The sequence below is a fragment of the Dasypus novemcinctus genome, chromosome 16 (genome assembly GCF_030445035.2).
Source record: "Dasypus novemcinctus isolate mDasNov1 chromosome 16, mDasNov1.1.hap2, whole genome shotgun sequence".
Lineage (NCBI taxonomy): Eukaryota > Metazoa > Chordata > Mammalia > Cingulata > Dasypodidae > Dasypus > Dasypus novemcinctus.
In genome coordinates, this window is record NC_080688.1 from 61,881,442 (window position 1) to 61,909,174 (window position 27,733).

General features: G+C 43.4%; 1 protein-coding gene and 1 pseudogene across 5 annotated transcripts in view; one reads left to right on the plus strand and one right to left on the minus strand.

Moving 5' to 3' along the window:
- Positions 1-8,770: 8,770 nt before the first annotated feature.
- Positions 8,771-27,733, plus strand: part of SLC14A1 (solute carrier family 14 member 1 (Kidd blood group)) — a 29,520-nt gene continuing 10,557 nt past the window's right edge. Inside the window, exons 1-10 of one of the 5 annotated variants that reach the window (XM_012522027.4) lie at positions 9,467-9,515; positions 9,649-9,718; positions 10,533-10,594; positions 12,537-12,694; positions 19,522-19,678; positions 20,233-20,422; positions 23,125-23,253; positions 24,720-24,912; positions 26,734-26,881; positions 27,074-27,208. In XM_012522027.4, coding sequence (XP_012377481.1) covers positions 12,548-12,694; positions 19,522-19,678; positions 20,233-20,422; positions 23,125-23,253; positions 24,720-24,912; positions 26,734-26,881; positions 27,074-27,208 — 1,099 coding nt within the window. In that variant the 5' untranslated portion in view covers positions 9,467-9,515; positions 9,649-9,718; positions 10,533-10,594; positions 12,537-12,547. Of the gene's footprint in view, positions 9,719-10,532; positions 10,595-12,536; positions 12,695-19,521; positions 19,679-20,232; positions 20,423-23,124; positions 23,254-24,719; positions 24,913-26,733; positions 26,882-27,073; positions 27,209-27,733 lie in introns of all 5 variants that reach the window. The other 4 variants (XM_058277614.1, XM_071208523.1, XM_004484703.5 and 1 more) reach the window with 4 other exon arrangements.
- Positions 16,064-17,950, minus strand: LOC111762218 (HAUS augmin-like complex subunit 3 pseudogene; annotated as a pseudogene).

Consider the following 27,733-nt stretch of genomic DNA (forward strand, 5'->3'; position numbering starts at 1 on the left):
AGACTGAAACCAAAACTGAGATCATTGCAGGGGCTCTGGACTCTGGGAGAAAAAGGCCCAGGAATCCTGGCCTAAGAGCAAGGTGGATAGTCAACGGTGGGGCTACCAGGAAAGGCTTAGGGAAGATCCCCAAGACCCCAAGGGCTTGCTCCTGGATTGCTGGGAATGTGGGTCCTGTGGGTGGGCAGAGGCCCCTGAAGGAAGTCCTGCCCCCCTGCGTGCCAGCCAAGGATCACCCTTCCACCACCTGTGAGGATACCTCCTCGTGACTAATGGAGGTGGGGCACCAAACCTTTGTGAAAGCAATCAGCACCAGGCAGAGCGCAGGCCCTGGTGGAGTCACTCAGTGGATTCTAATGGGATGGACCTTTGCCTAGAGCACTGCCTTCAACTGCATGGCTCAGCGTGTGCCAGCATGCGCCATGCTGCCAGCTGGAATGCAACCACCACTCACTCGGGCTCACCATGGCATCTCCAACCAAGACATTGGAATTTGTAAACTGCTGCTACTGCAGAGGCCTGAATTCATCCCTTTCACCAAGTCTCAGGGACAGGGAGACTTTAGAGTGGTGCCTCCTAAATTTTAAAGTGCACACAAATCCCATGAGATCTTAGCATGCAGATTCTGAATCTGAGTGGAGTTGAGAGTCTGCATTTCTAAACAAGCTCTCTGAGATGTCGGTGCTGCTGGTCTTAGTCCTCACTTGAGTGGCAAAACTTGAAAATGCTAAAAGGAGTGGAGGAAATTAAACCTTTCCTCTGACTAAGGATGTTTAGATCCACCATGATTACTCAAGCAAGCATTTCTTGAACCTAAGAACTGGGATGATCATGGCGCCATTGGCCAAAATAAGGAAGTCAGGTAAACAGTCCTGTTTTAGAGAAAAATAAAAGTTACCATTGCTTGAATGCCTATCATGTGCCACGACCTTCTTTAATCCTTACATTTGGCAAGGTAGATATTATTAATCCCAATTTTATAATGGAATTAAGGCTCAGAAAGGTGAAGTCATTTTCCCCAGGGTTTAAAAGCTGCCTGGAATTCTGATCACTATGATGCACTTCCTTGCTTTGGAAGTTGAGGAATTAGAGTAGGATCGATTCAGTCTAACCTGGCCTGCATGTTAGAATCACAATGCCTAGCCATACCCAGCCACACCCCAGTCACAGCAGACACCCTAGGAGAGGGCTCCATGATTGACGTTTGTTTTCAGGCTCCCCAGGTGTGATGATTTGAAGCTATATGGAACTCAGAAAAGTATGTTCTTAAAGTTACCTATTCCTGTGGGTGTGGACCCATTGTACCTTTTGGTGACTAGGATCTTAAGTTTAGATGTGGCCCATCTCATTCAGAGTGAGTCTTAATCATTTTACTGTAGTCTTTTATAAGAGAATGAAATTCAGACAATGAAGAAAAAACCACAGAAGCCAGAAATGGAAGCAAGGAAACCCAGAAGAGAAGGGAGAGACCAGTAGTCTCTCCCTTGTGACAGAGGAGTCCAGGATCACAGTAGCCAGTCCTCAGGAAGAAAGTATCATCTTGATGATACCTTGATTTGGATATTTTCATGACCTCAGAACTGTAAGCTTGTAAGCCAATAAGTTCCCATTGTAAAAGCCAACCCATTTAGGTATATTGCTTTCAGCAGCCTAGCAAACTAGGGAATTCCAATATGCAAACAAGACTGAGAACCCCTGATTTAGCCCAACTCCTCTTCTACAAGTGTGCAATTGAGAAGTTGATGGGAAAAGTGCCAATCTCATCAGAGTTAGACTAGTATGTCTCAAATCCTAGCCCAGGGCTCTTTTCTGATTTATTTCTATTTTTGTTAAATCCAGAAAATGACGAAACAGATATATGGTGATAGAAATCAGAACAGAGGCTGTTTAGGGTCAGGGGTATTGATGGAAAGGAAATAAAAGGTTACCTTCTGGGTGTCTGGGGCTCCTTACAATATACCCAACTAAAAATGAAATCATGGTTATAGTAGGATGAATTAGATGGGCGATCAAGTAGGATGGAGGAGCTTGTCCAGGGAAAATACACAGAGAGAAGAGCAGAGAATTAACACTACAGAAAATGAGGGGAAGATTCAGAAACATAGAAAAGTTTATCAAACTGAGGTCTTTGAAATTAGCAACATCTCATTCATTTATGAATCCTACTGTTCTTGGCATGTATTAAACAATGGATAGATGAGCAAATGGACAAAACAAGTGTGGGTCCAATGGACTTTCGAGTTTAGAAGCTGAGTTCACATTGAAGATTTTTTTTCTTTATCTGAGAAGTTATGGGTTTATGAACAATCACGCATGAAATACAGGATTCCCATATACCACCCTAAATAGCACCTTACATTGGTGTGTAACATTTGTTACAATTGCTGGAGGTATATTTTTATAATTGTGCTGTTAACTGTCCATGGTTTAACTTAAGGTTAACAGTGAACTTAGGGTTCACTGTGTAGTACATGGATTCTTTAAAATATTGTATTCTGTTACCATATATATACAACCTAACACATTGGGCCTTTGAGCAGAGACCTGATGACAGAAGAAAGGACCTTACCTAGGGTGAGGCTCCCAATGGAGAATGAAGGTGAACAGTCACCTTTAGGAAACCATGTTTGGGGACTTCAATTTAAGAATCGGGGTAATTTTTTATTAACAGGATGAAATGCACCAAGTGGAAAAATAAATGGAGCAATTGGTTTGAGGCAAAAAGGACTGAAGCTCTTCTAGAAACTTCAGTGCACTCTGTCTTGCCATAATGAAGACAACACACCCAGGCTGTCCACATCTCCTCAGATAGAAACCTCAGGTTATGAACTGAGCAAAATTCTGGGCCCTTCACCCACCACCAAGGCTGCCCTTGGGTAACTTTTTTCCTCCCTTCAAGGCTGTAATGGACATTAACTTAAAACTAGTTTCTCCTTTTAAAATGTTAGCAATAAAAAGCTACTGAGCAATTTATAGGCTTACAAGGCAGTGGAGTCTCTCTCTAAGGCCCTGTCAACCTCAGATTCTGCAATATTGTGGGTCAAGAAAAGTCAAATCTCTGAATGATGTTAAGTCTTAAGAATCCTCATAGAGATACTGTTTTTGCTCATGACTTACCAGAAGTTTGTTCAAATTTCTGGCTAGTTGTCCCCCTTCACTCAACAACACTATTCATTGCTAGTGTCATGTGTGAATGTAATTATGCGACAACAGATCCTTGTCTTCAAAGATGACATCTCCTGACCCATGTCTTAAGTGTTCTTTTGTAAAGAGGAAGAAGCTGTCCTCATCCACCCATGTTCCCTGGCCCACCTCATAGCTTTGGCCGACCTGTAGGGGATGGCTGGTCAGTGTCAGTGTGTCATGCTGGGGGCTAACGGACCAACTCAGGAGTAAACTCTGTGACTTTGCCCTCATCAGCACATCCCTGCCAATGAAGGCCACATGATATCACTAAATATTAATGCAGTATTCAAATATTTCCTTTGATCCAGGTATTGAGAGAAAATAACCTGGGCTAAGTGAGTAAAGGTCTACAGGGAGGGAAAATGGATAAAACAATGGGAAAGCTGTCCTTCCCTGTCTACACCCTATTTCTTCCCACATTTCTAGATCTCCAAGAACCAGAATTAACACATCCTCTGAAAAAAAGGCACCACTGGTCCCAGAAGCTGAGTTCTTAACTTGGTTTCTTCCATAGCCAGAGACAGGGTCAAATGTGGGTATATCTCCAACTAAGGATTAAAACAATGTTCAAAATTGCCGACTTTTATTTAAAAGCGGGGCTGGTGATAAATTAGGAAGTCTTCTCCTAGTTCTATCACCATTTTTACATCTTAATTTTAAATGAGGAATGGAATAATTTTCATTATAAAGTAGCAGTAGAGAAAGGATAATGGTACGATCATGTTAGTTGACTTTCTAAGTTCTATAGGAAAGATTTCATTTTTTTAAAAAGTGCTTTCCACTGGGTTTAATTTTGGTTTTGAATAAAACATGGAGTCAGGCTTATTCTTTAACAACTGAACGCAGTGTGAGAGGTGCCCAGTAGCTCTCCTCCTTTTCAGTCCTAGAAGTGTCCCTTACATTATTAGAGTAAGGATTGCTAAGGTTCTGATATGAATCTGTGGTGAGTTAGGCTACAGTACCTCAGTTTACCAACTCAAGAAGTTAAGGATACAATATGATCCAGCTTCAAGTGGGTCCATCTGGTCAGGTGGCTGAATAGTTTGCGGTCGAAGTCCCTCAGCTTTGGGTCCCCACCCCAGCCTTGGCAGAGATGCCAACATGAGGGAGAGAAGAGGCAAGGAATATAAGAGGAGGTGTGAGTGCAGGGAGACCTTGAATTTCTCACTAGCTCTTGGCTACCAGCTGGTGTAAGGTTGGGGATGATAAAAACAAAGCATTTCTGATAACCAAAAGGAGGCCAGCATTAAACTCCCTTTTGGGACAACTGTGAGGTATCGGAGCTAACTGTCACCTTTCCAGCATCAGAGGGCAGCCTCCCTTTAGCCTGTCCACTCCATCCTTTGCAGCTTCCGGGCTATGTTAAAGCCGGCTCTCTCCATGATGCTCCCTGGGAAACAGGGACCCCAGGCTGGGGATGTCCTCAGCCCACCCCACTAAGACTTCGGTGACTGACATCTCTGCCTGGAGCCGGTAACCCTTGATCAGCCCACTGGCCCAGAAAGCCCCATCGGCGAGGGTGGCATCCGGCCATTCACCTTCTCTTCCCTGCCCAATGATGGGATAAACTCCAATCCTAAACTTGGGGGCAGTGCCATGATGTCTTTAACAAGGAGGACACAATCCAATGAACTGTGGTTTCCCCTCAGGAGATGGTCCAGGGAAGTGTGGCCACACCAGTCCCCATCCTCATTTGTCCCAACATGTCAATCCCTTCTTCAGCCTAGCCTAAAGAGATTGAAAAGACTCTTCGCCTACCCCTTTCTCAAGTGTTCCTAATGCGAAATGATTTTTTTTATCCCCAAAAATCAAAAATACCAGCAGGACCATTGCTTTCCAATTAGGACTCTTTGCAAAGGCACCCCAGTACCCCTTTCCTCAAGGCATTGTAATTCCATCTGCAGAAATTGTTCTAATAAGTATACAAACATCTAGGATATTAATGGCACCCCTTAGAAAAGTGCATTTGCGCAGGGCACAACCTATACACCCTTAGGCACTGGCCCTAGACCCCAGGGAACTATATGACTTATAGGCCTTATGCTGGCTTAGGTGATCACATGTGGGCGTCTCGTGAACGTTATAGGTAGGGATGGCGATTTCTATGCCCTTCTACTATGTGCAGGAGAACCAGCTTCTCTTTGGGTGCTCCCAGCTCTTCAGTCTCTTTCACACGTTAAATGGACTGAATAATTGCACAACTGCATTTAAAGCTAAAATTATAGGTACATCGATATCTCCTGCCATCATGCATCCCCTGTTTCCTCTGGCAAAGGCAGGGCTGAGCAAGAAGCCTGTGCTGCGTGCCTGCCTGCCTCTTGGTCCCACGGCTAGAGAAGGCCTACCACAAAGAGTACCCCCTACACAGCATACTGGGTCCGTGGGAGCTCTGGCCCTCCACTGGTACCTTTTTGTCTGACTGTTTACCAAACCAAAATGTTGTGGGCTCAGAACACACTGCAGAGGAACATTCTGTTCCAGACTTGCCAGCTTTGCTTCTCTCTTTGTGGAGGGCGGGGAATAGAAAGAAAAGAATGAGGGTAACTTCTAAATGCTTTTCCACTTAGAAAAGCCCTGCTCAGAATGCAGAAGAGGCCTCCATGATGCTGTCTCTTCTAGAAATCCTGAGCGTGGGCACTGCCCAAGGACATACATGTGACATACAGTTACGTGTAGAGTTACATTGCCTATGGATAGATCAGTATCAAGCAGCAATCAAAATGAAATAGGATTGTAATAATTCCCGAGTCAAACACATATTTAGAAATACCTACAAAGGCAAGATATTGTAGAGAAAAACATTAAAATCATGTTTTTATCCATGGTTTTGTTTTCCCTCCTTCCCTATTTCTTCATTTAGTCCTTCTCTCTTCCTATAAATATTTGATAAACTGCCTCAATATCTTTCTGGAAAGAAAGAGGTTTGTTATGAATAAAGAAAACTGTTAGATGCTGAATTGCTTTCTACTACCTTCCAGTCCAGGTGGGACTGTGCAGCATAAATTTTTGTGTTTTTTTTTAAGATTTATTTTTTATTTATTTCTCTCCCCTTCCTACCTCCCCCCCATTGTCTGCTGTCTGTGTCCATTCGCTCTGTGTTCTTCTGTGTCCGCTTGTATTCTTGCCAGCAGCACCAGGAATCTCTTTTTGTTGCGTCATCTTTCTGTGTCAGCTCTCCGTGTGTGTGGCGTCACTCCTAGGCAGGCTGCACTTTCTTTCACACAGGGAGGCTCTCCTTATGGGACATACTCCTTGTGCATGGGGCTCCCCTACACAAATATTTTTAAAACTGGGAAACATTGTGGCTCAAGCGATTGGGCTCCCATCTACCATATAGGAGGTCCAGGCTTCAATTCCCGGGGCCTCCTGGCCAAGGCAAGCTGGCCCACATGGCGAACTGGCCTGAGTGGAGAGCTAACCCATGCGGAGTACTGGCCTACACAGAGCGCTGGCCTGCGTAGGAGTGCTGGCCTACAGGGAGTGCTGGTCCATGCAGAGAACTGGCACAGCAAGATGACGCAACAAAAAGAGACACAGAGGAGAGACAATAAGAGATGCTGCAGAGCAGGGAACTGAGGTAGTACAAGAGATTGAGCACCTCTTTCCCACTCCAGAAAGTCCCAGGATCAGTTCCAGGTGCTGTCTAAAGAGAAGACAAGCAGATACAGAAGAATGCACAGCGAATGGACACAGAAAGCAGACAGCACAAAACCAATGGGGGGGGGATAAAATAAATAAATCTTTAAAAATATATATTTTTAAAACTAAAAGACAATACCAGCATGTTGAGCTGTTGCAGGGCCATGGGGTCTGATCACTTGTCCAGTGAGGGACATAGATATAAATTGTCTAAGTTCAGAGGAGGACCTTGTGGACAGGAGTCAGCTGGGAAAATCAAATAGAAGAGGAAAGAAAGCTGGGTATGAAAGTTTGGGCAAAGGGTGGGTAGGGAAAGAGGAGAAAGAGAACTTTCTAGTGACACAGACTCCATGGACAAAGTTGAAGAGAAGTGAGCGCTCTATGCTCCATTGTGATTTGCTTCCAGACTAAGGAGTGGAAGGTGAGTTCACTGAGAATAGGGAGAGGGAGAGGGGCTCCTGGGGAGGGCAGAGAGGAGGGAGGAGGTGACAGACGCTCTAGGAAAGACACAGGAAAACAATGTTAAGGCATAAACACCTAGCAAATGACATTCCGTAAATGATATGAAAGGGGCTGAAAAAAGAACTGAGGAAATGTGCAACTAGGGCTGTTTAAAAATTCAAGAACACATGTGCGCTCTCCTTATTGGATCCCGCTGTCTCTCTGATCTCCAGTCCCAGGGTTCTCTCTGATGAAGTCACACAACCAAGGGGCAGCAGAGCCTGCTCTGGGAGGGGCCAATGCAAGGCGACAGTGACCACGAGCCCCTGGCACCCCAGGGCCGTGCAGCATGAGAATTTGGTAAGCCCCATGTCTGCCACTACCTGGTTCAAGGTTCTTGCCGAATGGTTGTCTCCACGACATGGCTCAAGCTGGGAAGAAGGACCAACTCAGGAATCCTCAGGGACAAACCAATCCAGGTCGAGAGGAGCACCTCCACCTGCCAGGTACACGTACTTAATGTACCTCATCAACCTCTTCACAACCCTTGAAAAGAAGTGACCTTACCCCATTTTACAGTGAGGAATCCGGAGGTTCAGAGATGGTGAGGCATGTACCTAAGTTCACACAGCTAGTAAGGGACAAAGCCAGCATTCAAACTCAGGTCAGATCAGAAACCCACAAGCTCTGCACTACCTGTGCATATCAAATTGCAAGGCTGCATTTTGTGATCAGCACCTAAGGTGTGGCTTCAAAGAAACCAAGGAAAGGTAGGGAAGGAAGTGGTTCTGCCAAAAGGGCCTGAGGCTCAGTACACACCCTCAGGAACCCCCCACCCCCCCCACCCAGGGCCACAGGGGCAGCTTCAGGAGGTCATCAACGAATGGGTGGTGATGGTTAACTGATTAATTAAAGACAAATAATGGGCAGGTTTGGAAAGACTGGATGGCCCTCAAGTGGTTAAAAGTACAAACTCTGATGTCAGACTTTGCACATATTACTTAAGCTCTCTGTGCTGTCTTCTCATCTGCAAAATGGTGATAAAAGAACTTCCCTGGTAGGATTGCTGTGACCATTAAATGACTGTGTAAAGCATTCAGCACAGTGCGGGCACACCCAACAAATGCTCTGCCGTTTGAGGCAATTATCATCATTATCCTTATTTCTACTAGAAGCAATCGCAGCCATTTGTATAAAGAGCTCATTGAAACACATGTGATTTTCATTCCCAAGCCAGGCCCCAGGCGGTCCTCTTGTGACTCGTTTTTCTCCTTCAGGGTAAACCGAGGAGTTGATCATCTCCTTATTTTATCAGGAAAAAAAAAATGTTGGAGATTTACCTGAACCTCAAAACTCTAATCAAGAGCCTGGACTCCCTCGGGCTGTCTCCCAAGCCCCAGGTGCAGCCCCTATGCCCTGCTGCACCTGGAGGGAGGGGTCCCAGACCTCAGTGCAGTCCCGCGGATCGGGAGCTTGGTCTGGCGTGTGTCCAGAGGGTGGAGCCAGAGAGTCCCCGGGGCCGCCTTGCTGAAGGCACACGAGCGCTATCGGCACGTCCAGGCAGGCGGGAAACCTGGGAAAGAGAGGGCTGCATGCTTCATGCGGAAAAACTTTCTTTCAAAATTCTATAAGCTTAATAGGGCACCTGAGTTAGATGTCTGCCATAGCAGAGCAAGTCACAACACTGAAATTTAAGAAGAATGGGGAACAAAGAGATTTTGCACTTCAATCTTAGGTTCCCCTGCTACAGGAATGTTTGTTTCCTAACTTTTAAAGGCAGCAGAGTTTGTTCTGGGATTTTTTCACCTGGAAAGAGGGATGTTCCCGGGAAATGTTTGTATTTTCGTTTTCTCCTCACTGGGGAATAGTGCAGGTTGGTTTACAGAGAACAAATTGTACGCATCTCCTTCCCCACTCTCCGCTCAGGACCTTGCTGGATGCTTACATTAAAATAGAAGAAGCTGGATCAAGTCTAAGAGAAAATCCTACCCCAGGGGCAGTCTCTCAGCTCCAGGGTCTACCCTGGAGCCACCTGCCCCATGGTTTCTAGTTTTCAGTAACACCATTTGATCCTTTTGAGTTATAAAATCTTTCCAAAAATATTTCAGGGTGAGGGTAGGAGCTAGAGGAAACAGCATGAAAAAGAAAAAGATGAACTTAAGTTGGAAGAGTGCTGGGCAAAGACGACGGAGCGCCGTGGAAACGATGGCAAAGCAGTTGGCACCGCATCAAGAACAGAGAGGCATCAGGTACGGCAGCCAGGGGACTTGTTCCTCGGCATAGCTTTGGCGCTGGTGCCTGAAGTGGGAGGAGAAAGCCGGGTCCCAGGCGATTCAGAGGGGGTTCGGCGCCTCCCTCCCAGCGCTATCTCCTCTTAAGCAGGCTCCTGTGAGCACAGCCCAGCAGGGTTTATCAGCCACTGCCTTCGGCCCCCCAGGAAGCCAGCTGCAATGTAAGTATCCTCCTCGTTTCTATTAAGTTCCAACTGTTCATTGTTTGGGGGCCTGTCTTTTTATCCTGCCTAATTTTTGGTCTGTTTTGCTTTTTTTTTTTAAATGGGGAAATAGGTTTCAGATTGTTGAAACTGATTAGAAACAGCTCCAGAAGTCTGGTAGACTAAAAGCAATTTACCTTTTTTCTTTTTTTTTTTTTTTTTTGGAGGTCCTGGTAGTTGAACCCGGGACCTCCTCATACATGGGAATTTAGGAGCTCAACCACTGAGCTACACCCACTCCCCAGAAACCCAACTACCCGAAGCCACAGGTTTCTCTCTGGAAGCTTCAGGGAGGTGTCTTTACCATGATTTCTGAAGCCGAGTAGAAGCAGCACTTTAGCCCATTGTGGAAGGGGGTGGCGTCCAGTGCGAGGCATCCACTGGACCCGCAGAACAGCCCTGAGTTCATCAACACTCTAAGGAGTTTCAAACGATGCTCTTGAAATAATTAGGTAAAATTGGAAACGCGAAATAATTAGGTAAAATTGGAAACGCGTCTACATGACGCAAAAGAAAAAGGTGACTGCGCATGGCCTTTTCCGATTATGATTTTAAGGACTCTTCTGCATGTGCTGTCAAGCCTAAGGGGATGTGCAGAAAATGCCTGTCAGTCACAACCAAACCCGAGAATTGGCCAGCTCTTGGCGACTGCCCTTTCAGGAGGCTGGAATTCTCATCCAAAGGCTTCCCAGATCAGTGAGTTCTGAGGAGGGAAGGGTTTTAATCAGAAGTCAGGAAGATCTAACAATAGTTTCTTTATTTCTGATTACAGCATTAAAGAAAATAGTACCTTCCACCACTTAAAAGCAAAATCTACCTAAAATAAAGGTTGTTGTAAGTATCAAATGTCAATACTGAAATCTTTTTATTACGATAGAGCATGAATGTTTAAATACTTTCTTCTACACTATGTCCAAAATTTTGTATTATTTTTTAAAACATTTGAAGCATAGGAAATTGGAGACTTTCGGGGTCTCTCCAATTATACAAATTTCTAAGATATGTTGACACTAGACTGAGTAATAAAATAGGGAATGTTGGTTCAGCTGGAATCTCGATATTGAAAAGTGCTCTCTGACTCCTTCTGGAAGACTCATCAGGTGCAGCTTCCGGAACATGCTTAGGATGTTCATTTCAGCACACACAGGCTTATGGTGAACATGTCTGTGAGGCAGGCCGGTGAGGCTCACTTTGAGGCAGGAGGAGGTGTGTTCCAGAAGAGTCAGTGCTTCTGGCAAGAACAGGGAAAATCGGGGACCACAGAGCCCTTTGTTGTTGCTCTACACCCACCCCAAGGTTATTTCCAGGAGACTGTGAAGACAGGCGGTATCCCTGCATCACTGGCACCTTCAGCACATCCTGGCCTACAGAGGCTGTGCCTGCACTGCTCGCTGACTCGAATAGGATCTGGGGCACAATTAATGTCCTGAGCCCAGGCTGGAAGATAGAGAAACTCCACAAGTCTGACTCTGCCTGCCATTTGCTAAGTGAACTTGAATGGTTCCCACTCTGGACCTCAGTTTTCTCTTCTGTAAAATGAAGAGTTGAACGCTGTGGTCTCTAAAATCCCTTCTATGATTTTTTTCCAACATTGCGCTCTAGGAAAATACTATTGTTGAGCTCAAGAATGTGGTTTTCTAAAATGTGTGTGTGATTTGGGTGAGTGGGTAGGGGACTGTGAAGTGGGGGGGGGGGGAGGCTGGCGAAGTGGAGGGAGGTTAGGTATCTACATGGAGTGAATGTGATAGTCAGCTTTTGTCCCTTTCCATTTTTCTTTCATTACCCTTTGTTTCTCTCTCTCTGTGTCTCTCTCTCTTTTAACCCTGTATGAGAACTCTGCCATTGGGTTTTTTAACATTCATTATCAAAAATATCCAATCCCCAAGCATACCACTTTGGTAAAAAACTAGCCAGATAGTTTTCCATGGATACATGCCTGCACACATTTTTTTTCTAAGACACGTTAGAAATATTTTCCATAATGATGTCTTTTTCTGAGTCATGCTAGTAGAGTATACATTTTCAGGTTTCAAAATAAGCCAGTAGAAGAAGGTAAAAATAAAATAAAATAAATGAAAGGAGGGAAAAAAAGGAAATGCCACACATATAACTTTTCTGGAATTTCTGAAGGAAGAATGACAAACTTAGATGCAGTGGAAGTTTAAAAAAACAAACCTTTGAAAAAACTGCCACATTTGTTGAATTCAGCTAAGAACTGTTTGCTTTTAACAGGTGACTCCCAATATGTAATAATTCTTAGATAGAAGAAAAATGCCATTTTGCAGTCTCAGACTAGGCTTTTGCCGTGCATAAAAAGTGAGGCTTGTATCTCATTCCAGAAAATAGAGCCCACACCTTCCCTTCTTATTCTTCTCACATTCCATAATGAACCACAAAGGCTGGGCCATCTCGAGTTGGGTTAGAGCCCTGGCTTTCTGAACCTGGAGCCAATCCTCTCCCTTTGGAGCGGGCTTCAGATCTGCCAACCTCCTGCCCACGGAGAAACACAGGAGAACAAAATCTGCCTTTGGTCTCGGGGCAGGATGGTTTGCCACCACTTCTTCCAAGCAGAGTAAAACGAACGTTCAGTCACCGGCCATTCCTTCTCCCTCCGTCAAGCTCTTGGCTGAAGGAGAAGTCTGCCTTCTCCGTTAGGGGTCGTCTTACAAGGCGGCGTCTCCCCGCCTGCCTGCTTCCATCTTTCATTTCACGAGCTCATCGGTGCCAGGGCGCATGCCGGCTGATTCACATATTTTTGCCCTTTGTCGGTACGGAGAGAAAAGAAGGATGAATGGACGGTCTTTGATTGGCGGCGCTGGTGACGCGCCTCGTGGTCCTCTTTGGACGGACCCTCTTGGAAATAACGCTGGTGAAGCAGCGCACGGAGGCTTCGCCCGGGGAAGCTCGGCCCTCAGCGATGGGCCGGAAGAACAGGTATGCTTCCCTCGTGCAGCTTCTGTCCCTGGGGAGCCTCGGCGTCTGAGCACCAAGCTGCTGTGCCTTTTCTGAATCGCGCCTGGGACGCGGGGCTGCAAGCTCTGCTGAGTGGCATGGCTGTGGACTGGAAGGAGGCCCAGAGTCCCAAAAGTCACGTGGCCCTTATCTTTGAGGGTTTCTGGACTGGGTTGTTAAGCTGTGGACTTTTGACAGCTATGGAAAGATTAGGAAAAAGTAGTTGAGGGCTTAAACGTATCCAGCTTCTATTTTACTGCACGTTCTTCCTTTTATTTTATTGCTCGCTCTCCTTAGAGGAGATTAAACGTCCTCCTTGGACAGGGTTGAGAAGTTTGAGCATTAGTGGACGGTCCTGGCTCCACAGCCTTTCACTGCCTTTCAGTTAGAATGTGGGTTCCCTAAAGAAAGGCATGTATTCTGTCTAGCATGATAAAATTCTAGGGCAAACTACAACTTTACGTTACTGATCTTGTAACTGAGTTTTCAAAAATTTGGGGCAAGTGGCCAGGGCTCCCAGGGGCACCAAGGGTTCCACAGTCCAGATAATGCTTCCCAGGGGCTCTGAGACGGCAGCGACCGTCTGCTGAAGCCCTGAGGAGACCCCTCTCTCTAGGGCACCATAAGCCTAAAACCCATCCCGGGTGTGAATATTGGAGACACAACCTGCAATAAGCTTTCTCTATGTTGGACTGTGGATTCGGGCAAAAATTGTTTAACCTTTGTCCAACTTTTGGTGGTTGGGCCATTCAGGTTCCTAATCATGTTTGACCAGTTATGTTATCTGGTTTCATATCTGTATCTCCAAAATCTCTGTGGGGATGGAGTACTTCAAAACCTCTGAATAAATAAATACCCGCTGGAAATTTTGAGAACATGAATTTGTTTATTCTGGACTAGCCCATAGCCTACTTATTTCTGTAATTGATAGGAAATGCCACTATAATGTTGTCCTTTAATGCTGCCTCTTTAGGACTTGATCCGCTCAGTTACAGAAACTCAAGGTAGTCGTAGCTTCAAGCATTTTGTCATGGCCTGGGCTGAAGCCTGATGTCTCTCATAACTTGGTATGGTTTTTGAAAGTGGATCAGTTATGAGATTTAAAAAGGGAGATATCTAAAAATAAATGATAACCATCAGTTAGACTATGAAAGAAAAAGGTAAATTTTCATCTTTGCTTATTTATTCAGTTTTACATGCATGACTATAAGATCAGCTGAGGTCCCTAGAGACTTCATTTTGGTTCCTGACCACCAGTAGTTTTCAATTTAAGAATTTCTTAGTGCAAAGATTCACTGAAAGACTCATAAATGATGACATCTAACATTTTGTTGAGACAAAATGAGCTGGGTTTGGAATGCAACCTATAAACAGCTTATACTTTGTGGATTGATTAATGGTTCACCATTATTTAAAAAGGAAGATGTTTCGTTGAACAGTGAATTATTACAATTGAATTGCAATTGCAATTCAATTGCTACTCAGTAAAAAAAAATCAATTACCTACATTTAATTTCCGTACTGGGATTAATAGATACCAAAACTGGTTCAGGATCGAAAGAAAACATTGCTTAACTTTATTATCTGCCAATAGCTCTTTGTCAGCTGTGGTAAATGAAATAGCAATGAGGAATCATTGTTCACAGCCAGGCCACAGAAAGAAGACAAGCTGGTTTATCCATATAGGCTTTGGTTATTTTCTTGGTTGTGTCTCACATGGCTGTGGCCTCAGCATTCCGCAGTTGTGCCTGCTAGGTCTGATGGTTTTGGTGTTTCCCTGCTTCACACTTACCCAGCTGTGTTCTTGGCTTTTCTTGTGCACTCAGTGTGGATTTTGTCATTGTATTTCTCCCTGGACCCACCCCTGGGATTAGGCCATTGGAGTTCTCCCTTTGTACTTACCATCAGCCCGATAAAGCATTCCTTCTTTGTCCCCAGATGCGAGATTTGGGTGGTGATGGTGCTTCCCTGCAGTGCACTTGCCTTGAGAATAGTGAATGGTCTCCCAGTAAACACAAGGCATGGTTATGTCATTAGTATTTGCTTGACACTTATTATAATTATGCTCTCTATATTATATCAAACAATGCTTATGCTGCAATTGTTTAGTATTCAACAGCTTTGCCCAATTCTACTCTTCTCTGTTTTGATGCTTTTGTGGAATGTCATTCTTGCCTGTTTATGCACTTTTAAATAATATTCCAAAAGTAATGAATATTTTTACAACAAAATCTTAGAGAAAATTTATCTTTATGAATTATTCAAATATATCAAGATCTATTTCATAAGCATAAGTTCTTAAAGCACAAATACTGTAATGGGTAAAAACATTTCTGGTCAATGTATTACAAAAATCAGTAGGGTGTCTCACCCCATAGCATGCCTGCACCCATGTCTCAGGTTATGTGCTTATCTCTTTTCTTGTTTCTTAATAAACTCTTTACTCCCTTACCTACCCTATGGCATGTCCTTAAATTCCTTTATGCAACATAGCCAAGAATCTAGAAGCCCTGAACCCAGAGCGTTCTGCTAGCGTATTTGGCAAGCCAAGCGAGGAGACAGAGGCAAGTAACACTCCTGAGCCCGCCGAAAACTGGAGAACAGGAGGTGCAACCAATCAGAACAACAAACGGCTGGGGCCCCTCCCCGACATTAGGAAAGGGGAGGAGGAGAGATTTTAAAAAGGCCTAACCTGAGGCCCCTGTCGCACACACACCCACACCCATGTCTCAGGTCATTCACTTCTCTCTTCTTGTTTCTTAAGACTCTTTACTCCCTTGTCTACCCTTTAAAAAAGATCAGTAGGGCTCATTGATCCCCTAAGCATGCCCATTTTCTGATGGAAAAATAATTCTGTGAAGACCACCTAAAGTGTCTAGATTTTAAATTGGCATTCCATCTTAAAAGCAGTTAAGGCTTTTTCTTGAAGGTAGTAGCTATCCCTTCTCTTTTCTCTATAAAGTTCACATGGTATATAATACAGGTCGTGTATAAATTGGACACGCAAGAAGCATTTGACATATACCTCATAAATATGCTACTTCAAATTATTTTCTATGACCTCTCAAAAAATAGTAAAGGAGAGATATATAAGTAACGATATTAAAAATACTACAATATGTAATAATGCTTTTTCCCATTAAGTAAAAATTTACCAGGACTTAAGTATCTCACCCACTGAAGAGCACCAAGCAAATGTTCAAGTCATAAAAAGCACTCTGGTACTTTGAACAAACATGCTATATGACGGGGGAAAGTGATCTAATATTTGAGCTCATTAAATGAGATGTTCCACTGACATTGAATTTAAAAGTTGAATAATGTTTTTGACATATGATATATTGTCCTCCTGACAGGTAAAACATTAAAACATAGCATATTTCAAATCAATATAGTAAAGTTTCAGATTTTAGTCATTCGATCTTCAAGACCAACAGCTTTAATCTTTGATTGGTTTTCTAAATTCTCCATGATCTCTTTCAGATAATTGTCATCTTTTAAAAAAATACATAATTCTCTTTCCTTCTGATGAAAATTATTGGCTGCCAAATTTTTTTTCTTTTTGCTGTCACATCAGCAAGAACATCAGTAAGGAGATGATTTAGTTTGTTCAATTGAAATTCAACTTGACAAAACTGCTCCATTAGCTCCCGGTCACTAAGCAAAAGATGATTTCCTCCTGAAGCATCACAAAATATGTTCACGCCATCATTGTTTGAACAGAAAAAAACAATGCTCTTGAATAGATGCTGCCAACTAGTCTTGAACTAACAAAAGATCCTACTTCAATTTCTCAGTCACCTCTTCCTAGTTACCATGGGTTCTAAACAATTCTTTTTCCTTATTCTCTCCTTCTAAAAGTTGGTAAAGCCTCTACATAGAATAATCCTTGGTATCAAAAGCATTCCTCATGTTTATGTGCTGAGTTCCTGATGAGACAGCATTTCTAATCACGGGTATAGTACCAGATAGTACCATATCTAAGTTCTTTAGCCAAATTTTCAAGTTGATGATAAATGCCTCAATGCTTTCTCAATTTCTCAATTTAGGATGATACCTGTACAAGTTCAAATGATGTCTTTTGCTTTATTAACTTATAACTAACTTTTGTCTTCCTGTACAATAGCCTTGTTTAGCAATCTGCAGATTGAAATCCGCCTTTACAACTGGCATGTTGAACAACTGGGCATTCTCTCAGAGGGCAAACTTGTGTTTTATACCAGTGATTTGTCCTTCAATTTTAGAATCCCACTGTTCAAGCTAGAAATTTTAGCATCCAAATTTTCTTTGCCAACAGCCTTGTTAGTTAGGCTACAAAGATTCTACTCTGCCCATTTTATATTTGACTACATGTTCAAATTAACTTGCTTTCAGCTGAATTAACTGATATTGTACACAAATATATGCTAATTGCAGCCAGGCCATCTCTGGCTGCCTCTCCTCGAGGATATCTTGATTATCACAAATAGATGGTGTTGGTATATCTAATGGTTGAACATTTTCTTTATTTGATCCTTCAACTACTTCATCTGGACCCTGAAATAACTGGGGATTTTTTGTTTTGTATTTATTTTTGTTGTTGTTGTTGTTGTTGTTGTTGGTATATAAGGTTAATACTGCTGTGCTTTGCTCTTTTTGTCTAAGGTATTTTTCCAAGGGAAATTGAGATAAAAACAACAGTAGATTCATCCCTTGCCCTAAATTAGAATGTTTGAAGAGCATCATCAATTTTGCAGCTCCATCAGAGTATGATGTTGATTACTGATTTTAGTATTCACAGCATTTAGAAAGTTTTAACTCTCCTTCAACTTATTAGTGGCTTCCTTTCTTAGCATTTCACCTCAGAGATTCGTGACTAGTTACTGAAGCTAAACTGCCCTTTATTATGTTTTTGATATTTCAGGTTCTTTAATTTCTGCAGAGTTTTAATTTCATCCCCTAATTTCTCTAGCTCTTTATCATCCAGGCTAGATGTCTTCAAATCAGAAGCTTTATGGGTTTTAAGAACTTCATTCAATGCTGCTTCTAGGATGGACTTGCCTGATTATTGAAGAATGCTAAAAGCTTTCAGTTCTTTTTCAGACAACACATTCTGTTCATTCTCATTCCCACAAACCACTTCAAAAATTATTCATCTTCATTAGTCTCAAACAACCAGTCAAAATCTTCTCTGTTAAGAATAGCCTTGGGATAACCAATTTTTAAAAATGTTTCCACAAATTCATTTCCACAACTCATTTTTTGTAACAAATTTTTTGTAAGTAATATGGGTTTATGATACTAACTTTAGAAAATATATCCAAATACAAACAGAACTAACTTTATAAGTCCATAGAGAAGGGAAAAAATATATTTAGAATCTATAATGATTTCTCCAATGGGGAAAAGAAACAAGTATTAGACCACAAAAAAATAACGTGATTGTATTTTTAAAAGGAAGACAGATAAATACCACATGATATTTGGGAACCAGCTAACTGATTTTAGCAGAAATATTTGATGAAGAGAAGGGGAAACATAACAATTAGAGTATTACTTAGTACACTGCAACAGTAATGAATACCTAATTAAAAAGGAAATCTTATTAAATTTTCCAAAAATAAATCAGTTTAAAATACATTATATTTTACAAAGCAGCAATTCAGGTTTTGTTTGTTTTTTAAATCCAACTTTTAATTCACAAATGCAAGCCATCATGCAGCTAAGCAGCCTCTTTTCCTTGCCCATCTTAATTAAGAAAATAGAACTAAATATGACTTTTTTTTTTTTTGAGGAAAGGAAAATGAAATAAAGAGGGTCTTAGTATTACCTTGACTCCATTATCATCCACCTTACACAAAAGAATCCATTTCAAGATACAATCAACATACTACAAATAAAACCAGGTAGTTTCAGGTTCAAGAACACCCTCAACTTTAGAAGCACCAAAGAACTAAGCAATTAGTAAACACAATTCTATCAGGCATCTGTTATTTTCGATACACTGACTCCACATTGACTTAACTGAGCATCGATGACAGAGTGACCGTAGCCTTAGCATGCTTGGGACAGAATCTTGGGGTGGGTGGGTGTGATTCAGTTATAACACCCTATAAACATTCATAAACAGACATGCACCAAAACTCTCCATATCAGAGTTAAAACAAACTGCATAAACACCACCAGGTGACTGACTTATGGTGCCCCCAGGGCTGTGGCCCCCCCGTATGATTTTTTTATGCAAGTCTTTGACACACACAAACTCTTTCTTAAAATGTCTTTACTTTCAAACTTTTGAAAGTAAAACACCTTTTATATAAAATAAAAATTTCATTTATAAAAGGCTGCTTGTCTGGGGAAGTAACTAATTGATCTGCATTGGTGAGCAGGTCACTAATTTTGTAACCTGATTTCTCACTCCTTTAATTGAGAGCATGAGGATTAAGCACTTGGTCATAGCTCTTTCTAGATTGTTTGATTCCTTATGTTCATATGAACTCTTTTTCAGTCTTTTTCACTTGACTGAGCTTTTTGAGTGCAGGAAATAGTTGCTCAATAAATGTTTGTTGAACTAGAAACTGAACCTTATAAAAGACCAGATCTCTCATGGTAGCATTATACATTGAAGACAAAAGTATATGGGACTTGGGTTTAGGTAACAATCTTCATGATCATATTTCAAGAGGAAAATGGTATCTTCTTAGTCCATGGGACATCGTGGTGCAGGTAAAGAGCCTTTAGGCTCACCTTCCCCGGCTGCTGTGATGGGCCCAAGCTGGCCAGGTGGAGTGTTCTGCACTGGGGACGTTCATGAGCTCTGTTCTCTCAAGGAGTCACAAGAAGAGACCACCATGGAGGACAGACCCACCGTCTTCAAAGTGGACCAGGGGGAAAACCAGGCCTCCCTCTGTCGAGGGAAAAGGTGCTTCCCCAAGGCACTTGGCTACATCACCAGCGACATGAAGGAATTTGCCAACTGGCTAAAAGGTATTTATGCTTCATTCCTTGGAGAGATGGGAGAAACAGCTTTGGGGAGAATGGTTTGCTGGTTTCTCTACTTACACCTATAGTTATATCCCTCTACCTTTTATCTCTCTCTTTACTCCTTTTACCTTCTCATCTCCTGCAGACCTTTTCAATTGTCTTCATGGAGATAGTGGTGAGGGCCAGGGACCTGTTCCTGTTACAGGCAGGCACCTGGCTTCACACTGTAATTTCAGTGCTTAATAACTGACATTTTACTATTGATGAGTCATTCCTTTGGCTTAAGAATCAGTCTGTACATTAGATGCTTTCTGGAGTTTAGGTTCTAGTAGGGGCAGGATAAATTGAACACATAGAAACTGGATGCTTCCAGGGATCTGGGGGCCACTGAGGGGTACAAAGGGTTCAGAGAGAAAAAGCTTAAAGGAACATCAAAGAGAAGTTTCTCCCTGACCACGGGTGATTTGGACGGTTGTATTCAGGGTGGGCACTGGAGCTGGGAAGGAGCATCGTTTGTCTTGGCCGCTCCTTAGGTCTGCCTGTCTCGTTTCTCCCAGACAAGCCTGTGGTGCTTCAGTTTGTCGACTGGCTTCTCCGGGGCATATCCCAAGTGATGTTTGTCAACAACTCCATCAGTGGAATCCTGATTCTGGTGGGGCTTCTGGTCCAGAACCCCTGGTGGGCGCTCAGTGGCTGTGTGGCCACCGTGGTCTCCACGCTGACAGCCCTGCTGCTCGGCCAGGACAGGTAGGAGCACCCGCCCAGCCCTGCTTGCCACCCTTCTGAGAACACGGGAGGATGAGCAGGGACCGTGGGCAGCAGCGATACAGCCACACCCTTCCCAGGGGAACCAGCCTTTACTCCACAGCACTCTTCTGCTTGCCTGTAGTTGGAGGTCAGGGAATCATTTAGAGCCCTTTCTTCATGGTGCCTGAAGAAGTGGCCAGTCTGACTAATGCCAGATTCCCAGGGCAGTGCAAGGTAACTAGAACTAAGCTGCAAAGTAATTCCCAGGAGAGGTCCTAAAGGGATCTTCTTTAATGCTTAATGAAGTTACTTATTGTCAGCATTTTGTTTATTTGGTCAAAAATTCATACAAGTTCGTGAAAAGTCTCCGCAGCTTAACAGCCCCATTCTTTTGTTTCCATGATTAGTTAAGCAAATGCATTCTTCACACACTGCCAAGGTTAGCTCAGCTTCTGTAGAAAGGAATGACCATTTCTGGCTGAAGAAGCTTTAGTGTGTCTTCTGAAATATGTATTGGGCTAAAAATAGTGGGTACGTCATACATTGATCCATCATTGAATAATTAACGAGCTGACTCCCAACAGGGAGGAAGACAGCCCTTGACTTACCAGTTCCTTCAGGGAGGCTGTTGGCCCTTCATGTGTCCAGAATCAAGGCATAACCACCACTGGGCAGTCATTATGCAGCTATACTCTCATAACACTCACTGTAAACTGCCTGAGGAGGATGAGGGCCTGAGGGAGAGTCAGCAAAGCTCCACTTTCCCGTCAGGTTCAAGAAGCCTGATTTGCTCCCTTTGGAGGGTGATTGTATATGGTAGGTTAAACCCTATTCTAATACACACCAATAAACATTCTTTCCACTTTGAAAGTATAGACTAGAATTATGCTACATTGCATATTCCTACATCATTTTGCTCCAATGAAACTTGATCCCATTTTCCTTATCAGGTATTATATAGAAGACAAGTTGTATTTACATGTATTAGTTTTCTTTAAAGATTTTTTTTCTCTCCCCATTCCCCCCCCCCACCAGTTGTCTGCTCTCTCTGTCCATTTGCTGCGTGTTCTTTTTTGTCCGCTTCTGTCCTTATCAGCAGCACTGGGAATCTGTGTTTCTTTTTGTTGCGTCATCTTGTGTCAGCTCTCCGGGTGTGCGGTGCCATTCTTGGGCAGACTGTACTTTCTTTCACACTGGCCGGCTTTCCTTATGGGACGCACTTCTTGCACGTGGGGCTTCCCTACGCGGGAGACACCCCCACGTGGCATGCCACTCTTTGCACGCATCAGCACTGCGCATGGGCCAGCTCCACACGGGTCAAGGAGGCCCGGGGTTTGAACCACGGACCTCCCATGTGGTAGGCGGACACCCTATCCATTGGGCCAAGTCTGTATTAGTTTTCAAATCTAATTTTTAAAGGATCACATTAAAATGACAACCTTCTATTTTAAGTGAATGCTTTAACTCCTGTTGCTTTAACTATGGCATTTCACAGTGTAGAAGTTGCCATTAATTTGCAATGGAGCAAACACAAACATTCAATCTCCAATGCCATTGCTGAGAGGACAAGTCTTTGAATAGCCTTCCACTGTTATCATACCTAACCCCAATTCCTGGAGGGCATTACCACTTCCTAAATTAAACCAAAACAAGTTACATCACCACCCACAAACCTGGAAGGATTACTTAAAGGAGGCTAAGAATGTTTGCCAGATTCCCCATTGCACAGTTACCTCCTGCCCCTAGTAGAAAACATGCCCAGAAGAAGCTCTACCGTCACCGGTACTTCCTCCTCCAAGCATGACTCACTGCTGCCGTCACCTCTCCTTCGGGCCCTGCTTTCAACCTTAGCCCCACATTTCCCCATCTTCACACCCTCAGGGCCCCCGCAGAGACTGTCCTTGAGTGCCAAGCTCTTGGGAAGTTGACCCTGCCAGTGCTCAGAGCACCAAGGGCCGGCTTTGGGCTGAATGTCTACAGCAATCGCTCCATCTCTCTCTCAGGACTTCTACTTCTCAGTTATGAAATGGGAAACATTTTGGCCATGGTAGACCATAGGACAACCTTTAGAAGTGAGGCTCAATGTGGTAAAGGGGAAAGAGATCTAAGAAAGAATTGCATAAAAGAAAAGCAATTGTTTTTGAAAATGAAAATGCATTTCCTTGGAACTGTATGTTTGGAGAAAACAAAATAGAATAGTTAGATGGAATGTCTGCTAAGTTGGAAGATGAATGTTTATAGGGTCAAAAGACACTGTGAAAGTGAATTAGAGCCTCATATCTCTCACCAAGAAATTAGACTTAGGAAACAGTTCCATATGCTAAATGCTCTATGTAAGTCAGAGATATGTAATGCTTTAAAAGAAGTAACAACTCTCAGAAGGAAAGGCTAAAAGGAAGCAGAACTGGTTGCCTTGCTAATGTCTCTGTCTTCCCCTCAGGCACTGGAATTTTACCTCAAGTTATGATATCTGTGGGAGTGGGGAGGGGTTGTTATATATATAATTGGTATTTTTCTATGTATACTTTATTTTTTCAGGTTTTATCAGTGTTTATATGATGCTGATATAGAACTTGAAATACATTTCCAAATATAACCTCATTTTCTAACGTGCAAATGATCTGGAAGTTACAGTGTCATTTAGGTACAAGGCCATCCAAAGTCCACCCAGGAAATGGCCGTGCTGTGCCTCTTGCCCACAGGTCAGCGATAGCAGCGGGGCTGCACGGCTACAATGCCACCCTGCTGGGGATACTCATGGCGGTCTTTTCAGACAAGGAAAACTACTTCTGGTGGCTCTTACTCCCTGTATCTGTCATGTCCATGACTTGGTAAGTTGTACCTGGTTTTCAAAATGCCTTTAAAAAAAAAAAAAAATGTCAATTCAGGTTATAGCTACTGGAAACAGAAATGACTTTAAAAATGTATATCTCCTTACAACCAATTATTGGCCTTCCGTCTGATCCCTCTACCATGCCCACCCACACCTGCCCTTCCAGTAGAGGTTCCCGGTCCTGGCTGCACCTGAACACCTCCTGAGGAGCGCTGAAACACACTGATGCACAGGACCCCCGCTGCCTCCCAGATTCTGGTCTGGGGTGTTGCCTGGGCACTGGGGTTTTGAAAAACACTCCTCAAGTGATTCTAAGTGTAGCCAAAGTTGGGTAGAACTGTACATCAATGGTTTTTAAACTTGAACCTGTACCAGGATCACCTGGAAGTCTTTTCCAGCTGCCACTCACCGGGCCCCACCCCCAGAGTCTCTGATCCACTGGGCCTGACGTTCAGTGATGCCTCGAATTTGCATTTCTAACACGTTCTCAGCTATTGCTGAGGCTGCTGGTCCACGACCCCACTTTGAGAACCACTGTGCCTACAGGAACTCCCCTTACCTTCCTGCCCCCTTCCAAAAAGAAACTTTTACTGATTTCAATTCCTTTTTCTTTTAACCTAAATCCATCAAATCCCTCAAACTAGTTTCTGTACATTGACTTGGTCTTAAATCCTTTTTCTGGAAGCAAACATTCCCTCCATACACAACAATAAGTACAACCCAGCATGAACCATCTGCAAAGGAGGGCCACCCACCCCCAGGAGTGTGGAGAAGGAACCTTTTCCTCAGGGAGAAACTTCACACCTGCTCTGAGAACAGACCCAATGGCAGGAAATCTGGGGTTCTGGTCTGAATCAATGGCTCCTTGACCGGGTCAACAAAAGAGGTCCAGGAACAATAAGGAAACTGGAGGCCGATACCTTTCCCAAGGTCACGCTGTCAAGCTATAGCTCCTGGGTTTAAACCTTCTCCGCAGTGGGAGACTTTTCCTCTAACCCATGCCAGCTGCATCCTCCCTTGGACAATTGTTTCTCTTTTCCAAAATTAGATATACAAAAAACACATGGAAATGATGCAGCCGACTCCAGGTTGTGGTTACCTCTGGTGGGGAGGAGAGTATGATCCACTAGTGTTACACAGGGGTCTTTAACTGGGTAGAAAATATTTTATTTCACATGTTTTAAATACTTTGAAAATCTTTTTAACCTAGATATATAATTCACTTTGAGCAATGCCAGAGTAAAACTGTTTAAAAGCCAAATAAGCTAAGAGTTGATTTTTTACTTTATATAAGAACTTTCTCTCTACAACAGGATTTATCCCAGGTTCTTTGTTATGGAATATTTCCCAACATAGCACTTGAGGGACCTATTTGTAGATGAGACAAGTTCTCACCGTAGCATAGAGATTTGGTTTATCTCTGGCTTGTCACCTGCCTGTTCTTCTATTCTGTTCTTTTTTAAGCCCAGTTTTCTCAAGCGGATTGAACTCTGTGTTCTGCAAGTGGGACCTCCCTGTCTTCACCCTGCCTTTCAACATGGCCTTGTCATTGTACCTCTCAGCCACTGGACATTACAATCCATTTTTCCCAAGCAAATTGGTCACACCTGTAACCTCTGTTCCCAATGTCACCTGGTATGACCTCAGTGCCCTGGAGGTAAGGCTCATACCATCTTCTGGATGGGGTTCTGGAAGAAACTCCAAGTCCTCTCAGTTAATTGTTCATGGGTATTTGATTCTGATAGATACCCCATTCTACATATATCAGTTTCTTCATCATCTTGCCTTCTATAGATAAAATATTTGTTCTATTCCAAAGCTTTGGCAGTCTAAGGGGTTTTTTAATGACTGATTAGTTAAAGGTAACTTTCCCCTCATCTTTTACTAGAAACTGTCCCCAAATGGGGACATTTGGAAATAACGCAGAAGAAAAATCAAAAGATTTATTAGTACTACTCATTGAAAGTAATATTTATAAAATAGTGTTATATCAATCTAGAACTGCTCTGTCTGATACAATAGCCACTAGCACCATATGTCCATTTAAATGTAAATTAATGAAAATGAAATAAAATTTGAAAATTCAGTTTCTCAATTTGCTAGCCACATTTTCAGGTGCTCAATAGCCTCATGTGCAGATGGAGAATATTCCGGCACCGCAGAAAGCGCCACTGGATTGTGCTGATCTGGGAAAGAGGGAAACTTGCCCTTCTCTTCCTTCTGAACTACCACCGCATCAGCAGTACACATTTTCCATCTCACCTTTTTCCCTCCCTACAGGGCTACCTGGGAGATGGTTTGCTCTCTAGCTCTAAGATAAAAGCTTCTGCAGTCTTTGTCTATTTCAAGTTCCCTGGTCCAGACGAAACAGGAAGTGGTCTTATGGGGACCTGAAGATCCAGCAGGGGTGGAGGAATTCAGGGCCCCTCTTAGGGTAGATGGAAATGCACAGAATGATTCTGTGAGCTGAGCAGACACCAAACCAGGAGACTACATGCAGCCTAATGCTCGAAAGGAGAGGACCCTCATGCCAAAGCTGGGACTCCTTCTCTTAGAATCATTGCCTCTAGAAGGTCCCTTGCCAAAAGGTACACATATGATACCTAGAAAAGGTTTAGGAGGCGAGATGGGGAGATGGGGAAGGCATCTTTAAGTTAATGGCCTTGGTCAAAAAGAATCTGTCATAAGTAACCTGTCTGAGTCCTATCAGAGATTTTATTATAAAGAATTATCATGTATTGGTTTGTCTGTGTTTTCCTGAGAGCTGCAATTCTGTGAGCACATTACCTGAAAGCAGACCTCAGCCATATAGTAGAATTGTGACATTTACAGGCATTTTCATGTTTTGAAGCCTGATTAACAATATCAGATTAAGCTAAGGCTCTTTACTTAATACATGTTCTAGTGAACAGCAGAATTGTAAACATGGTCTGAATCTATGAACTTGCCAGGTAATCTCTTTTGAACTGTGGGCAAATTAACCCAGTTTTGGGTCTCTGGCCTCAGCATTAACAATTAATTGCATGACAGCAATACTGTTTCTATTGAACAAAGGGATACATTGATTTGTTCACCTGGGTACTGACAGACAGTTGAAGGCAAAAGAATTGTAAGATGTGGTCCCTGCCAGCCCCACTGGGGTGCATGGTAAATGCCAGATCTACCAAACAGGGTGTTTGTCCATGATGGAAACCAAGACAAGTGTCAGAGCAAGCAGTGGAGCCAGTGATTCAGGAGTATCAAGAAGGTGTGCTGAGTATGCAACCAGGAAAGGCTGATGTATCTCTGGGGATAAAGCAGATGAATGTTTGGTGTTTTCTGTGGATAAAAAGAGAGAGAATTTTTAATAATCAGTACTACTGATCATGAAAGATAAAATATGCAAAATCTTTTTAAAACTTTCATTTACATGTTTTGGGTGTCCCGTGGGTTTCTGTTCAGTTGTTTAGTGACCTCATTTTTTCAATTGTTTTGGCAGTTGTTAAAAGCTGTGCCAGTGGGTGTTGCTCAGATATACGGCTGTGACAGCCTGTGGACTGGCGGCCTCTTCCTGTGTGCCATTCTGCTCTTCTCCCCCATCATGTGCCTGCACGCTGCCATCGGATCGTTGGTGGGGATAGTAGCAGGTGAGCATGAGACTCGTTCCCTAACATTGAGCATCCCCTCTGTCCAGTGCATGAGCTCAGAGATTTTCTATACTCCAAACCCTTCTTGAGGCCTCTGCTTCCAAGGGACTCTCAGGATGCTTTCCTGGGACCCTTTCCAGAGCATCCTGCTGGACAGTCCACAGCTCTGACCCCTCCTGTCTCACCTAACAGGGCTCAGTCTTTCAGCTCCATTTGAGAAAATCTACTTTGGACTTTGGGGTTTCAATAGCTCTCTGGCCTGCATTGCAATTGGAGGAATGTTCATGGCACTTACTTGGCAAACCCACCTGCTGGCTCTCACCTGCGGTGAGTACCTCGTGCATGGGCCGGGGCGGGCGACAATCATGACCATGGGTCAAGGACAAACAGTAAAAAGAGCAACATGAGAAATTATGCAGGGGTTCTAATTGGGACCCCTCTCCTCCCCTCCACCCCATCCCCACTATCTAAGTGTAAGTGCAGGGCAGGTGACACCCCCTCTCTGGGAGTATTAAAGTCTACTCTGCCTGCCTTGCTAGTTGTTGCAAAGAGAAGAGAGCCTGTCTTAAACATTCTACAATATGTATATGAGGGAGGAATGGGGATGGGTAGAAACCCGACTTGTCCTGTGTCCTTCAAACGAATTGTTCAAATCAGATGGATGACATGTGGCCCTTTAGGAATCACTTTTATCCAGGACTTTCAAACATGAGTGTGCATTAGGATCACCCAGGGGGCTTGTTGAAACGACATGGCTGGGCACCAGCCCTCGTTTCTGGTTCAGAGGTGGAGGTGGGGGTGGAGGGAGGAATTTGCCGCCCTCCCAAGCTCCCAGGTGGTGCCAATACTGCT